Source organism: Antrostomus carolinensis, unplaced genomic scaffold, assembly GCF_000700745.2.
Source record: "Antrostomus carolinensis isolate BGI_N321 unplaced genomic scaffold, ASM70074v2 scaffold7345, whole genome shotgun sequence".
NCBI classification, from domain to species: Eukaryota; Metazoa; Chordata; class Aves; order Caprimulgiformes; family Caprimulgidae; genus Antrostomus; species Antrostomus carolinensis.
In genome coordinates, this window is record NW_010315651.1 from 52,764 (window position 1) to 69,619 (window position 16,856).

Below are 16,856 nucleotides of genomic sequence, written 5' to 3' on the forward strand. Positions count from 1 at the left end.
ACATCCCTCTGCCCCATCAACACCAATGTCCCAGTGGGCATTGACTAAAATATCGCTCTCCCATCATGCTTTGGGGAACAGTATCATAATTTTATTCTGGTACTGACCATCCTACCTGTGCTCCCATGGATGGGGGATCCTTTGTGACAAGGAGCCCAGAGGGGAACATGTGTCAGGAAGCACCAGCGACAAAGCAATTCCTCAGAAAAAATAAACTTGACCAGACTTTTACTCCAGCCCAGCCAACAGCAAGCCAGACCCTGTGGGCACACACATTTGTACGTCTAAGTTGATCACTACAGCTGGTGCCAGGGGTGGTTTGCCAAGATCCTTTTCACAGTGTGTTGGCAGATGTCAGGTCAAGGCTTCAGCCCCGCATGGTGCCAAGCCTCCCCAAGGGACACCATGGATACCACACATCCCATCAGTGCTGCCTTCCCACCCCATCACTTCTTCCTACCAACCAGCCTGCAATCTCCCACATTTCTATCTTCACTATTTCTTTCATCAATCAGGGCTTGTTAGCTCCAAGAAAACTGCCCTGAGCACAGCTCCAACTGGAGCCAAGTAATTCAGCTCCTTCCCATCTGCCAGACTGCAGAGCACCGACCCCACGTGACTCTGCTCACACCAACCAAAGCCACTCAGAGCGCACCAGCTTCCCTGTCAGGATCATCATAGCAGGACAACACAGATGTCTTCTTCAGTAGGCAAGGACTAGTATACTTTGCTGCCCAAACAGCAGCATCTCAATTCCCTTAGTGCTTGGTGTTGCTCTTTTGAGCCTGACTTGGACTGGCAGACCTGGGACAAGCCTGAAGAAACACGATATGACCAAATGAAACAAAGTCATACAAAACCAAGCCCTGTTGGAAGTATTTCTGTTAATCTGCATGCTCACCGTTACCCCAGGCCCTGCCAGTGCCTCTAGTCCAGGACTGAAGCCCCATTTGCTCCTCCACTCTTGGGTCTCTCTTGGGTAACAACCATCAATCTGAATTTTGCCAGACAGCACAATAACAATAAGTAAAGGTCTCAGAATACAAATGACTCATGCTATTAAACTTGAAACCTGAGCCAGGCTTGAAAAATATTTAGAGTTGTAATCAGAGAGGAGACAAATTCCAAATTCAGCATTTTAACTCTGCAAGCCAGATTCCCCATCAGAAGGGCGTTTCTCTATTTTCTAATATCGCTATTAGTATTTTTCATTTAACAATTTGACAGAAATAAAATACACTGCAGTAACACCAGTGATAACACACTTACTCCCACTTGAAAGAATGTCTTTATTCTTTCATAAGTCACTTCTAGCTTACAGCTCTATTGATCATCAGTGAGGATGAATGGAGCTTCCCAGGATCCTCTGGGACAAATCCTACATATATATATTTTTTTATACCCACCAAACAACTATTTCTAAAACTCAACAAAACAGGTCATCAGGGCAACGCTCCATTGATTTCGTGTCCACTTATTCTTCAAGCACAGCGCTGAATGCTCTATCAATAATTCATCAGGCTGAAGGCCACCAGTGCCCCAGGAGAGAGACTATCTCATCTCCCACATAGGAGCTGGGAGGTGCCTCGATTCCTGGAGAGCAAGGGAGTCATTCGCCTACAAAGTTGGGGTGTCTTATGAAGCATGTCTATGAGCTAAGGAAAAACAGTTAGCCCTGTCCTGCAACAGCGGAGGATCAAGTATTTGAGAAGATTAACACAAAGTCTAGTCTAGTAAATATGTGTTCCCAGAGTTAGTCAACCGTTTACTACCCCAAGCATGACTTGTTCATCATCTCGACGTTAATTAGCCAGCTGCTGTGAAGTTAAGAGAGAAGCGGTTCTGCTCCGGTGCTCCCGTACTCAGGAAACCCTCCCAAGGATGGTGCCGCCCATTGGAGTTTTAGGTAATTATTCACAGGCTTCAAAATAGCTCTATTTGGAAATTGTTCCTCCACTCAGCCTCCCTTCTTCTCCCAGAAGGTAACTCCATGGTGGGACTTACAGTTCAAAGAGTCGCAGGGTCTGGAAGAGTTGCCATGACAGAGTGGTGAGCCGGTTCCCAGAGAGGTCTCTGAAAATTAACAAGGGAAAAAAAAAAAAGAAGTTACAGTAAATAATTCCTCCTGCACGTGGCTCTACCACCTCCACAGAGCTCATCGTCCTCCTCTACAGGGAGGCTGTCAAGCAGTTTAGAACCCAAGTTTAGATTTCATAATGAGATATTTTAATGAGGACAAACCCAAATGGAAGTTTTTCATTTTACTTTTTTTTTTTCCCAAGGGGGAAAATGGTTTATAGCATTTTAAGAAAAAAAATAAAAATAAAAACAGAGCAAGATTTGTCTGATTCTTGCCCATTAATCTGGAGCTTGACAAACCATAAGAGCAAGTCCAATTTCATACCTTGAACAAAAAATTGAGTACAAACATAGTGTTAAAAATAGTAACAGTCAGGTTAAAATGACAGCCTGATGATTACCCAAGGTGTTATCATATGATCTGCAGTAGCTGTGTGCTCAAAGTGTCCCGGTACAGCTGTGTTGTTTGCACCCAGGGGTACCACTGCTACAGCAGCCAACAGCTCCCCATCCCTCTCTCCATCTGCCCAAACTTGCAAAAACATAAATCTCATCTACCTGGGAGAGCTTTGCAACCCAGCAGACATCGCCTTTTCAGCTGAAAGCCAGACAGGATAAAAGAGTATAAAAGCAACTGAGAAGTACTAAAAGCTAAAGAGAAGAAATGTGTTTGGAGCAGACTAAGCAGAGAAAGAGAAAAACCTTGGGTGAGTGAGAAGATTGTGATGAAATCACTTTCCACAGCAGGTAGCCTTCCTGGGGACAGCTGGCCAGCGTGAAAGCCACCAATTGAGGGACCAGCTCATGGGGTGAGCAGAGGGACGGGTGGTCACAAGCTCTGGCAGAAACCCAGATCCTCCTCTATCTATACAGGAGAAGGTGGCACAGGCTCAGCCTACCATCCTTGTTTGATTTGCAGAAATAAACTAAAACTAAAAGACAGCAAAGCCCAAGCTAAAATGAAGACAGTGAAGGCCAAATTAAAATGAAGACAGCAAAGCCCAAACTAACACAACAAAGCCCAGAATGGTTCCTGCCAGTGCAGATATGAGGCATGAGGATTTGGGATGAAAGAATCATTTGTCATTTTACGTCAGGCAAAGATGTCACTGCACATGTTGGGCAAGTACAGAGGTAGCACAGCCCAACTGCCTGTGGACCAACAGGGGAAAAGTGACTCTGGTCCTGTCCCACCTGCCACCAAGCAATGCTGTGAAGCCCAAAACCCTGCAGTTATGAGTGGGGAAGCTCATGCAGCAAATCGTCATTCCAAAGCCTTTCCACAAGGCTGGCACAAGAATAAATCCAAACACCACGATGGCACAGTGCTCCATCATTGAATCCCAGCTCTGCTTCACATCAGACTATCCTGCTGCAGAAACCATGGCAAACCACAGGTACATCATTTCACATGACTAAGATCCCACCATTCCTATGGCTGTAGACAAACTGCTTCCAACCTCCAATAAAGCTTAGAAAAGCAGCAAAAATAGCAGGTGAAGCTAAGAAGGAAAAAAAATTTTTAAAAAAATTGCAAAACTCCTTCTTTCATCCACCCTGGAGCACTGAGCACCTGGAGATTTTGCAAAGACAGATGAAAAGTAGGAGGGGAAGGAGCAGCTTGCTGCTACTGAAAAGCAAGACAGTAAACTCCCTCCCCCAACCCATGGAGAAGAAGGAAGCGTAAACGGGGATGCATGAGAGACAGCAAGATGTGGGAGAGAGGCAGAGATGCAGAGGAGGGAGTGAATCTTGCTGGAATGTCCTTTCTCAAAGGTCATGTTTTGCTACATTAGGCAGAAATGTCAAGAGAAAATTGGATTCTGAAAGAGAAGAGAAAAAACAACAGGCTTTCCACGCAAATAAGGGAATCAAAAATAGCATGATCGTGTTATTACAATTTAGGACACAGAGATGGAGAAAGGAAACATCCTCACTAACGCAAGGAACTTTGCCAGGCAGATGTGCTCCACTTCTTGACTGCTGCAGTCCCTGGAAACCAACTCCTACTACCTCCTCCCTCCCCTAGATAACAAACCACAGCAAGCAGTAGGCAAAGAGGAGATGGGTCTTCAGCTGCACACATCTGGCAGGAGACTCTGCTCTGAAAGGGCAAAGCTCGTGTCCGATCCAACTTGACCATCAACTTCTGCAGGGCTGGTAGAGGGGATATGCACCAACAGCTCTGTTTCAGATCAGCCAGGAGACACATGAGGTGGAACATGTTTGTCATTGGAAACAGACACCTTGGACACTTTAAAATGTCAGAAGGGTCGTTGCAATGGACCCTTACAAAGGTCCCTGATCTCAGCACAGAGACAGAAAGGGGTCGCACGCATAAACACACATTAAAAACGAAAATTTTCATTCACAAAGCCAAATGTTCCAAAGGCCAGAGATGCCAGGACTGGTCTTCCACATGCAAAGAGTACATCTGCCAACTTCTGCTGCAAAAGACACAGAGCTCCTATGGAGAAACCTCACTGCACAGCACTGATTTCTCCCCAGAGCAGATCCATCCCGTGCACCAGCTGGGGCAGGTTTCCCAGTGAAGGTAGCATGTGATGGGTAATTAGAGACAGTATTGCAGCACATACACACGAGGAGATTAAATAACAGCTCCAGGGGTAAACCGGGCTCTGGCACTTTGTAACTCCTGTTCAGCGCTTGCAAGGTTCCCCCTGTGCTCAGCCTTGGCTCTGCGCACCAAGTTTCCTAGTATTTTTTAGAGCATAAATGGGGAGGACTGGAGAAAATCAAGGCCCTCCCAGCCAGGACTAGTCCTCTCCCAGCTCCAGCTGCCCATTCTACCTTCCTTCTGCTGTTTCCAAGACCACAAGTCTGTTGTCAGCTCCAGATCCCCATCATTTGCAGTGACCTGAATCCCCGTTCTCTTATGCCCATGGCTGGGCAGTGCCAGGTCTCTCCAACCCATTTGTCTTCCCTGGCCACTTCTTCCCAGCATGCTGAATCACACTACCCATTGCTCTCCACCCACTCCCAAACACTTCTCAGACCCAATTTCCCTATGCATGCCCAAATTTCCTATGATATTCTCTGCCTTTACACCCTCCCATCCAGCTCCAGTGCCCCAACAAGAGCTGCAGCTCCTCATCTTCCCTATATGCTCCCAAAGATTATTTGCAAAACTTCTCCCCTCCAACTGGATCAAGAATCTCTCTGCCTACATAAGAAGAGCATTCCAGAGCAAAATCAAGCCTTCCAAGCAAAACCTGCCCTTTGACAGATTTCATCACCTCCACAAAAAGAGAACACAGGTGCTCTGTAACAGAAGCATCACCAGTATTTTCTAGCTTGAGCAAAACAGCCCTTTTCCCCTCCACCATCCACTGCCTCAAACAGCTGAGCAAATTTTTATTTGAAACTAGAAATAAATAATAATTAAAAAAATTAATTCACCCAGGAGCAGACACCTAACACAGAAAACTTCAGCTTGAACAATTAAAATTTGGCAGAGTTATAGGAAAGTGGAAGCAGTCCTGTAGCAGAGCATGCCAGACAACCTTTACAACAGCCCGTGCATCAGCTTCACCTGTAATAAAATACAGCACATCACGTGTTGAGGAAACACAAGGGGGAGGGAAGCAAAATGCCTTCCCTAAGTATTTCACAGCAGCAAACAGGAGCCTGTCTCAGGACAGACCTGTTATCAGTGCTCCTGAAGCACATTCAAACTGCTTCTTTGCCATGGGACATTTTCTCCATCACTCACACAATATACTATTTTCCATGGAGACAGTCTTTAGAAGTAGCTGCCAGGGTCCTTTTTTCCTCCAGAGTGGGTTTCAGAGGAAGGGGGTTTGGGAGGGGGGGTTGGATGGAGCTTGCATGGACCAGGTCAAGGGCAGTGGACACCCAACCCACTCATGACTCAGGCTCAACATCACTCCGCTCTCCTCCCACTGCAGTAGCCATCCTCCTAAGTCTCCTGCTTTGCAAGTGACTCATCACACCATATCCCCACCAGCCTTCTCCACCAGCAACCCCATGCACACCTCAAAGGTGGGACATTATTGCTGAGTGACAGCGAAGTCCCAGTTCTTGCTCTCTCCCTCCATCTTCCTCCTGGCACTTGAAAAGAGGTGAGTGGACATGGGACAAGAAAGGGGTCTGGATTCATGCAGCCCAGAACAAGTGGACTTTAGTGCAAGACAACTGCATGTTTTTTCTCTTCCCTCAATTACTCAGCAGCCAAAAGTGTTTCCACTATTAAAGCCATTTTTATTCAGCTAAATTAAGCCAGATGCCTCATTAATGACACCAACAAGCAGGAGCCCCTGTAATTAAACTGTAAGCTATATTATGCTGTTCAGTCCGACACAAAGGCAGAAACGCTGCTACTGGGGAGGGACCCTCTGTGCCTGTCCCTCCTCCACACATCTCCATCTTCCACTCACCCTTATTTCCAACCTGACACATTTACTTCTGCATGGGAGAAGATTTTCCACACATTTTAATAACATGATGCCACTCTGAAAATCTTGATGGAGGTGGAATTAACTGCACAGAGCAGCTGGGGCTGAGGGAGCACAAGCAATTGCTTGGCAGGAATGAGAAGCGAGATGCACATCCTCAGCTGCGGTCCCCAGCTCTGGATATTCCGGTGGCATCGCGTGGGACTTCTTTGATATCTCCTGTGCTTTGGGCACAGCAGGTGCTTCCCATCATCTCACAGCTCACTAGGGGCTCAGCTGGGTGCTGGTGGCCACAGGAGAGGGCCATGGCAGCAGCTTCACATGCTGCTGTAAGTGTAGCTCCATCCAGGCTTAATTTCTGCAGCGACTAAGCTGCTGAAGCTTTGGCTTTGAACAAGTAAAACACTGGAAAGTCACTCTGGGGCTTGCTCATCCCTGCCAGATAACTCCAGTGACCTCTAAAAGTAATGTTACACTCCCCGTCGCCCGCCCTGCCCTTTCCTGTTTAGTAAGCATCTTTGCTCATTAAGGGAAAAAAATGTACTGTCCTCCCCTTAATGAATGTGCTAAAATTACCCCAGAAAGTCCCAGAAGCTGTGACAGTCCAAGCCTCCCCACAAATCAGGCTCTGCAAATATTAGACTCAATTGAAATCTCCGATAGCTCAGCACAAAGCCCCAGCAGGACTGCTTGAGATAGAGCCTGCAGAAGCACCAGGTGATGCCAAGTGCCTGCAAGCCTTGCACACCTGGAAAGCAAAGTTAGCAGAATGGGACATGGAGTTAAATTGGTCAGCCTGAGATTTCATAGCTGCCAGCAGTTCTCCCATATGTGCTCCTTGTCCAGGCTCAGCACCAGGGCATGCATATTGGTGCTATGGAGGAGTAAGTTTACAGAGGTCCTCCAGCCATGGTCTGGCATTACCTACAGTCTAGTTCGGCTCCTCAAGCAATCTCTTAGCAATACCCAAATCTTTACTGATCTCACACACAGCAGAATGAAAAAGCCTCCAAAGTTCAATCTTGCATTGTGAGTTTGAACAGCATTACTAACTCCTTTCTCACACCCACGAGTACTGTCCTGTGCCTTGTAAGGCATCTGTGGCACAGCACGTCCCATCACATTATCATCTGCTTTTACCAAAATTACTTCTTGTTCTAGGGCTGGAGCCAAAATTTGCAATAATTTCCCAAACTCAAAGCATCCTGCATTAGAGGAGAGCAAGAAACCATTATTTGGGACACATCAGAAGAGACCCTGCCACTCCAATGCCCACCTGGAGGTGCAGTGCCAGGAGAGGAACCACCACCTCTCTGTATTTCCCACTTGCACAGTCTTGATTTGTGAAATCTCAACTGGCACTGAAAGAGGGCTGAAAGAGGTGGAAGGGGCTGGTCTCCTGCATTGTTCTTTAAACAACAGCACTACAAAACAAGTTGCAGAGCAAACAGGAAGGCGAAAGGCACCACGCCTCCATCACAGGGCTTCCCTGGCCAGCACCACATCTGCCCCACGCCTCTCCTCCCACTGCCTTCGTCAACACAGCAAGTCGTCTCCTGCTGCTGTCTTCATTCCAGCCCCTCCCAAAACACTTTAAAGGCTGTTTTAAAAGGCCATCTCCAACCCCATGATGCTTCCACACCCTCCAAGTCATCTCTTCTGAGGCATCTCCCAGCTGCATGAAGCTTTGTTTGGAGACCAATCACCCCTCAGAGCTTATTGTTGCTCACAGTTTTGGTTCAGCACATGGTACAGATGAGAAGTTGCCCTGTTTTTTGTCTGAAACAGAGCTGGGTTTCTTTTTCAGTAGTTAGAATAGTGCTGCATTTTGCTTTTGAGCCTGTGACTTGTTATGAGAGAGACACTGATAACACACCAGTGTTTGCATTTTTGTCACTGGAAGTGAAGGACTTTGTGTTCTGTTAGTCCACAAGTGCAAGATCTAAGGTGATGAGGAATATTTAAATTAATAAGCTAAATTGACATTTAGAGATGCCAATGGGATATTTCATATGTTATTACACCATGTCCAGTATATTAGTGAGAGGCTCTTCCTCTCTGTCTTTCTCTTGGGCTCTCGCTCTTCCAGGATTGTGGTTTTAGTTTGGGATTGTCGCTCCTCTGGGATCGTTACCTGGGATCGGGCTGGGCTCATTCAGCGGGTGGTGAGCAATAGCACTGGGTGTCACTCATTTGTATATTTTGATACTGTTATCATTATCACTAGGATTTAAATATTAGTATTATTTTAAGTTTTCTTTTATTTCTATTATTAAACTGTTCTTATCTCAACCTACAATCCCCCTTACTCTTGCCACCCAATCCTTTCCCCTATCCCTGGGGGTGGGGGGAAAGTGAGTGAGCAGCTGTGTTGGCTGCTAGCCAAGGGCTAGCCCAGTGAAACTATCACAGAAGTCATCACTAGATGTAGGCAATATCATCTCTAATGCTTCGAGGCAGATCAGGTACAGGGATCTGGCCCTCTGGATTACATTCACCTCTCCCTTGTTTTGTGCAGCTTCCACTGCTCTTCTCCAAAGACATCTGGGCTCTCGGAGGACTCAAGGAAAGGTTAAAAGCCATGTCAGCCCTGCAGTTGCTTTCCCTTTGCCTGCCAGCTTCCCTGCAGGGCATAGTCCAGAGCATCCATGGAACATGTAAGTCTTCTGCTCAAGGAAAAGAAAACCAACCTGCAATGAGCAAGAGCCTTCTCCACATCTGCTGTCCTGCAGCTGAGACATCATCCTCAGGGCTGCTCTGCTCCCCGCTCCATCTCTTCTCTCCCAAACTACAGTAATTTTAGATCCATTAGGCCTGGGATAAAACAGTGTGCTGGGCTTTTCTCCTGCTTCAGCACGCAGAAATAATACTGGAGATGTGTGCTGATTGAGAACAAGGGTTGCCAACTGACAGCTCCAGCAAGGGGCTGGGTTGATCCTGCCTGTTTGCTTTAAATTGCATGTTTCTTCAAGCTAGGAGCAGAGAATAACTGGGGAATGCCTCCCACTTGCAGGTTTCCAGCAGACCCAGAGCAAACCTGACTGCTGTGCAAGCAAAGAGAGCTCCGTGCCGTGGTGAGGCACAGCACAAGGAGACAGCATGGGAAAGAAAGCTGAGACCAAGCATGTCCAAGTATGCAGTGACACCAGACCCCAAATATGTGCCCTCCCAGGCTCCTGCATGTTTCCCACCACCTCCCCAAGGACAGGCACTCAGGAGGTACTACCTCAGCTGGGATGTCACCCTCAAATGACAGGTAGGCACTGGAAGAGCTGGACAAAGTCTACAAGAGAACTTCAATGCATCAAGCACAGAGTTGCTGGGACAGGGTCTGGTCCTCCTGCTCTCTCCTAAACTAGGGATGTTAGAGGGCTCTTGCATCAAATTTATATTGGAAAAAAAAAAAAAAGCCTCAACTACTTGAACGCCCAGAAATCAATGAACCCTGAATAAACTGAAACACTGCTCCTGCAGGGGATTAGTAAATTAAAAAGAAACAGTCCCCATTTGCCTGCCTCAGGAGGGGGGGCCAGAGGCTGCGATGGGCTGGGACCATACTAAGGGTCCTGCAGAGCCTCTGTAGAAAGGGAGGGGTAAGAATATGGATATATAGACACAAACATATATATATATCTATCTCCCAGCAATAGCAAAAGAACAGGGCATAAGGCAGGCTAAGCTCTCAGCAGACACTGCTAAATGGTTTCCAACTAATTAACTGATTACATGATAGAACAGAAGGGGATTCAAGTGAGTGCTGTTGACCTTTAAGAATAATTAATATCATCAAGATCGCAAAACTCGTCCAAGAAAAATAATTAGAACGATTCTAATATTGCCTCCAAAGCCACATCGAAGCAGGAGAGGAAAGTTCTGGTTAATTCAGAGGCACAGTTCCCAAGTATTTGCTAGCAAACTTATTTCTCCTTTACACTTGCTTCCCCCTGCAGACCTCCCACACACGTGCTTCTTCCTTGCCCCGGTCAACCCCCGCTCTCCTCTCTGGATCTATTTTCCCCATCACCTTTTCTACACCCCATCCCCTTTATGCTCCATTTCAACCTTCTTTTCCAATGACTTGCTCCAATCCTTTCCTGCAACCCTCTCTCTCCAGACTGGTCCCTGTTCCTCCCACAGAACATCCCATCCCCTGCTCATCTTTGACCAGCCCCAAGCTCTGCTCTCTGCCTTCCTACACTTCAGGAAGCAGCCCTGGTCCTTCCACAGGACATGGATCCAGTTTTTATCTCCAGTCACCACTGGTAGTTTCATAGGCAGACAGAAAGCAAGTGCTACATGTAATCCCCAAAAACCCCTCCCTGCTTTTCCACACCAGTCAAACCCAGGTGGGTCTGGGAAGCAGATGCAAGAGATGCACAGCAGCAGGAGAAAATGAAAGATGGGGAACGTGTGACTCCCTTTTCTCCCACTGAACCTCACCAACCACATGAATACTCCCACCTCACTATATTTTCCTTGTTCCTCCTTTCCCATTTTGCTTGGCCCACAGGTCCTATGTGGGAGAAGGGCTGGAAAGCCACTGAGCCAAGCAGGAACCACAGTGGTGAGCTTTGCAGGGAAAGTCATTTGAACACACTGGAAGGAAGGTTGCATGAGCAGCCAACATTTCTTGCAAGGGAAGCATAAAAAAAACTCCACCACATCCCGGGATAGAAACCCACCTTTGCAGCAAATAAATAAATTTCTGCTGCTGCTTATTATCTGTAAAACTTCTGTGGCTTGACACTTCACTAAATTATAGATAAAAGGAAAAATATTCTTCCTAGGCTCAGAAAAGCAGGCTGCTTCCAAAGAGCTGTGTTTATACCAGCTAATGAAGAGAAAGCCTGCCATCAGCCTACAGCACTCACCCCACCCTGGTGGGGAGCAGAGCTGCCTGTACCCACAGCACAGCCCAGGAGTAGTGGCTGGCCACCATGAGGGACCAGAGCTGGGGAAAACACAGGGACAGTGGGCTGGCATGGGGAGGTGCACATATGGGGAATGAGGGACCAAAGGGACCACACCACCAGCCAGTGGAGATGGCAGCTGCCACTCCCACCCTGTGCAGAAGCTCCTGGCCATAGCGGGAGGTGAGGCTGAGGTGCTCCAGCTACACCTCATCAAACAGCAATAAAAACACTCAGCCTAGGAGACAGACAGCATCAGGCAGGAGCTGCCCCACATTAGGCTGCTGCTTCTCTCCATGGGCCCACGGGGTGGGGATATGGAGTAGGGAGGCAGCAACCACCTGGAAACACACCTGAACATGGGCATAGCTTCTTGGGCAGAAATGCTCCTGAGCACACAGGGACAAGTCATGCTCCAAGCAGAAACGTGCCTGCAGCTACATCAGAGCCATGGGACAATGTGCCTCATGGCAGCCCCAGGCACACTTGGCTGAGGGGGACAGGGAATTGTTGATGACTTAATACAATCAGAGTCCAGCAAAGCCTGCTTGTTACACTCCTCACTTATAACCATCCCAAAAGCAGAAACAGGTTTTGTCTTTGACAATAAGTTCTGTCTCTTTTGGAGATGTTCCTATGTGATCTACTCTACGTGATCCTGCTCTTGGGGTCTAGAAGAAAGCTGGGGAGGGACTTTTTATAAGGGCAGGTAGTGACAGAACAAGGCGTAATGGCTTTAAACTAGAAGAGGGTAGGTTTAGATTAGATATTAGGAAGAAATTTTTTCCTGTGAGGGTGGTCAGACACTGGAACAGGTTGCCCAAGGAAGTTGTGGATGCTCCTCCCTGTAAGTGTTCAAGGCCAGGGTGGACGAGGCTTTGAGTAACCTGGTCTGGTGGAAGGTGTCCCTGCTGATGGCAGGGGGGTTGGAACTGGATGATCTTTAAGGTACCTTCCAACCCAAACCATTCTATGATTCTAACAGGGGAGCTGGACTAGATGATCTTCAGAGGTCCCTTCCAACCCCTACCAATTTTGTGGAAAAAAAAACCCCACAAGAATGTCTGGACATGGCAGTTACATGTTTCCTGCTCTTCTCAATATATGTTTTAGTCAAATAGAAATAACTTTCACCCACCCTTTATCTTCAAATATTGGTCACTGTGAGGAATATTTTCAAATTAAAAGACTAATCACTGTGAAGCACCAAGTGCTGCAAGACTGCAGAAACATTCCTTCATTATTCTGAGACAGCAAATTACCCACAGTTATCAACACACACAACTGGACACAACAAACATTTAACCAAAGCTCAGGGGTTGTGGTTGCAGCAAGGTTGGATGACAGTTCTCCTAGAGAACTACTCATGTGAGAAGCCCACAGACAGTGGCTGGGTAGAGGTGCTGCAAGACGACTCCATTCACGCTGCAGAACAAAGCCAGTGCCAGGAGCCACAGCAGTTCAGAAAGTTTATATTCTATATGTCAAACAGGCATCTCAGCAGACTGGCTTCATAGCAGGAGAGATGGAAGAATAAAGGTGCAGCTAGTAGTGAAACCAGGCTGGCCATCCCTCAGGTGAGCTCACACCTGATGGCTGGATCCATCTTGCACCTGCAACCAGGTGTGCACAGCTACTGCTCCACTTCTTGCCAGGGGTGCTTGGCTGGAGCTGGAAGAGGAGTGAGGTTGTTCAGAGAAGTGCAAGAGAGGCAGCAGGGGTAGGCAGGGAGGCCAAGCTGCAGGTTGGGGCTGAGCAAAAGACAGGGAAGCTTGGAGGCTTCAGTGCAGGCAGGGAGGTCAGAGATCATTTGGCAACAGGGTGGCCCAGCTGCAGGCAGAGAAAACAAAGAGGCTGGAGAACTGGGTTGGAGGCAGAGAGGCCTGAAAAATGAAGGGTGGGAGGCAGAGGCCAAGTCACAGGCAGGAAGGCCAGGTCAGGGCTAGAGGCTGGGAAGCAAAGCTGCAGGCAGGAAGATCAGCATCTGGGTTGGGAGCCAGGAAGGGGGAGCAGCAGGCAAGGGGGAGAAGGGGGGCAGCAGGCAAGGGGGAGAAGGAGCTGCCGTCCCTGTCCATGGTGCTGAAGCGCTACCTGGGGAGCAGCCCCGGGAAAGGCCACACATGATCTGAAAGCATGCGAGGGGACAGCAGACATGAAACACACTCATCCTCGGTCACCAGCAAGTCTAGATACAGGGTTACCCACAGCTCCTGGAGAAGACAAACCTCTGTCTCTTACCAGCAGCCTTGTAAAACATCCCATAGTCTCTTGTATCCAATATAATTCACAGCTCATCCCTTCACAAATACAAATGAGGGGAGGGGGGTGGTGGGAAACTCGACCCCTCACCCAGCTTTCTAATAAAATTTTATAATTGCAATAAAACACACGACTAGCCTTACTTGTGACATATAAATTCTTTCCTAGTCACACACCATCATGAATTAATGTCCTATCATTCATGTTCTGTCGTATCTTATTGCTCAAATAACATACGATTCTAATGTTTCTATTTTTCTGTCCCGGTATTTATTGCCTGTACATCAAGAAGGGAAAATCAGCCCTGCAATCACACTGTTAGTAAGCCAGTATCAAGGAAAGAAAAATCCTAGGTGAGATAACTTGTGCAGTCATTTAACTTTCACTCATCCTGCCGTGACTGTTCACTCTCTCCCTCAGCAGCTTTCAAGCACATTTCCACATCCTCAGGTCCCTCTTGGGGAGGGTCCTCTTTCCTGTGCAGCACCTCTCACACTGGCATAGGCAGGTAAGACATGCCTTGCACCACATCTTATCCACTGAGCCACAGGGCTGAGGGAGGAATCAAAAGGGACAGACAGAGGCTGCTTCTGGAGTATCTCCATGCTGCAGTGACCTGAGAAGCCTAAGAACAAGATCCAGTCCCTGTCATGCCCAAATCTTCAGAAATCAGCTCACCCTGTGCTGCTGGTGATCTCAGAGATGTGATCAGGTTTAACCAAGACACAACTACACCTCATCTTCAGGATCACATCCAAGAGGAGTGTTTGGCCTCTCTTTGAAGGGAAGCTCACAACAAGACATCCATCAGGCTGTTGTTGCACAGCAAGGACTATGTCACAGAGGATCAACCCACAAAACCCCCAGCTTGTCTAAAGTTCACATTTTACCCCAACCTTGAAACAAGGCTTGTAAAAAGACACAAGCACATACATGTAGGAATAGTCTCATTTAAAACATCCCCAGAATTGTCTGCTGCCTTTTTTAAAGAGGGGATGGGAAAAACCAAGATCTCTGCAAACCCACAGTTGCCCATTTCACATGTCTGCCAAAAGACACTTGCTCCAGCTTCAGAAAGGGAAATAAGTCTCATCAACACACAACGCAGCTGGAAAGAACATCTCAAAGGAAGGAAGGAAGGAGAGACAAAGCCACAGCAAAATCCTGAGAACCCAAGTAGCAGAGTGATAGGCATAAAATAAGAATATAAGTATGCAACAAATATTTGTGATAGCGTTATTAGAACTCATCTTAGGTTGCAACAGCATCCCACAATTCAAGGCCAACTTTCACTAGAAACCATACAAGGTGTTCTCCTGCAAATAAATCAAATAAAAGCAGAGGGAAATGTTATTATTCCAGGTTTTCAGAGGGGGAACTGAGGTAGGACAAGTCTTGCCACAAGGTGCACAGTGCTTGAGTTGGAAACTTTCTTTCTCAGGTCCCACTAGAGTACATCAGTCACAAACTCACTGCTCCATCTCCTGCTACTACACACTAAACCCTCTCCACAGAAGAATGAAGCAACCTGCAGCAGAAAAAAAAGCAGGAATTAGTTACCCCCAGCCCTTTGAATGCAGGTCAAATGATTCCAACCTAACCTGAAGGAAAGCCACAGTCCTGCAGGGAACTAGTGTCTCCTCTGGCCTTGTGCACAATGGCTGGTAAAACACAGGACCAACCTCTGCCACTGCTGAAATAGCTGCAGTTAACCGCTTATCAGTTACTTGCAGTAACAACTGGGAATAAACATGCCATCAAATCACTGCTGCTGCTCAGCATGTCAGCGAGGACCTGTGCTACACTGGCATCAAGGGGACAAAGCAGATGGGGGGCAAAACAGGAAAGTTTATGGAAGCAGAGATGCCACAGCTGTTTATTTTAGTGACTACGCTATAAGCATGCCCAGCATTTTATAGAAGAGCTAAAGACACATGGGGGGAAATGCCTTCCTGAGTAAATCACAGCACAGAGCTTTGTTCCTAGAAGGGGGCTGGAGCAGGAACATCCTTAGAGTACAGAAGGAAATCAAAGGGTACCCAAGCTGCCTGCCTGATTCAGGACAGTAAAGGAACATTCACCTAATGGAAATTAAAGGCTAAGTCGTTCTCATACTTCTTATTTTGCCTATATTAATGGAGAAATTCAGTTCCTATTTAGCCCTTTGCAAATGGAAAATAGAAGACATTAAACTATCAAGGAGGTGGTGCAGGTAGATGCATTTTGCTTCACTTGCCCAGGGAGCCAAGAACTTACATATAGTCATACACTGTGCCCCAGCTGACACACAGAGTTCTCAGGCTACACTGACTCGAGAGTATGGACGGGAAATCAAAAGCAATTAACACATGACAGTTTGGGTTAGGAGGAGACTGCCAGGATGGGTATGACAGCAGTGAAGTGATGAAAGGACAAAGCAGGGAGAAATCATCAGGAAGCAGGAGGAGGGGTAATAAGACATCCATAATCAAGTGGAGGGCTGCAGGCAGTCACAGGGCCTGGAGCTGGTTACAGGAAGAGAGCAAAAGAAAGAGTTTAACCCTGCTTCGTGTATAAGAATGGCTTTTTCAGAGTGAGGCAATAGATCATTAACTACAAAGCAGGGGAAAGTGACCCTCAAGCCACGACTGAGAGGGAACAGTGCTATACTTGCAATAATTCAGCATCTGATATTTTGTTTATTTCTCTATTTAGTGTAAGATCTCGACCAAGCTCCCAGACACACAGAGCAAAGAAGGTGAACCTTGTCAGCCTTGAAAGACAGTTGCCTGTAGTTCTTTGAAAGCACACGGGTCTCAGTTGCTGGAAGGCTTCAAAGAGGGCAGAGAGCGACTCATCAAGCTTGTGCTGCCTCAGCCACCTCAATTTTCAGGAGATGCAGCCCAGCTTCTTTCCTATCAAAGACTAAAGCCATAACACATCTCTGGGAATTCCCATAGCAAAGCTACACACTACATCCAATGCCGGGGTACCACTTCATATGACACTGCACAACTGCCATGAACCCAATCAGGATGCCAAAGTTAACCCTATCCTCAGAAAACAACACAACTTACAAAGGATGTTCTAGGAGGCTCCAGATCAATCACAGCTCAGGTTCGCCCATGAAAACAAGCTCATAGACCAGCCAGCTCAGTCTTTCACCAGGCAAAGCAGGTCCCCGAGCATTCCT

At 47.2% G+C, this 16,856-nt stretch overlaps 1 protein-coding gene across 1 annotated transcript in view; it reads right to left on the reverse strand.

Annotated features, from left to right (window-relative positions):
* The window catches only part of LOC104524973 (NT-3 growth factor receptor), a gene marked incomplete at its 3' end in the record, with an annotated part of 41,635 nt that overhangs the window by 17,789 nt on the left and 6,990 nt on the right, over positions 1-16,856 (reverse strand). Inside the window, exon 3 of the mRNA XM_010168008.2 lies at positions 2,005-2,073. Within this exon, the coding sequence (XP_010166310.2) occupies positions 2,005-2,073 (69 nt within the window). The remainder of the gene's footprint in view (positions 1-2,004; positions 2,074-16,856) is intronic.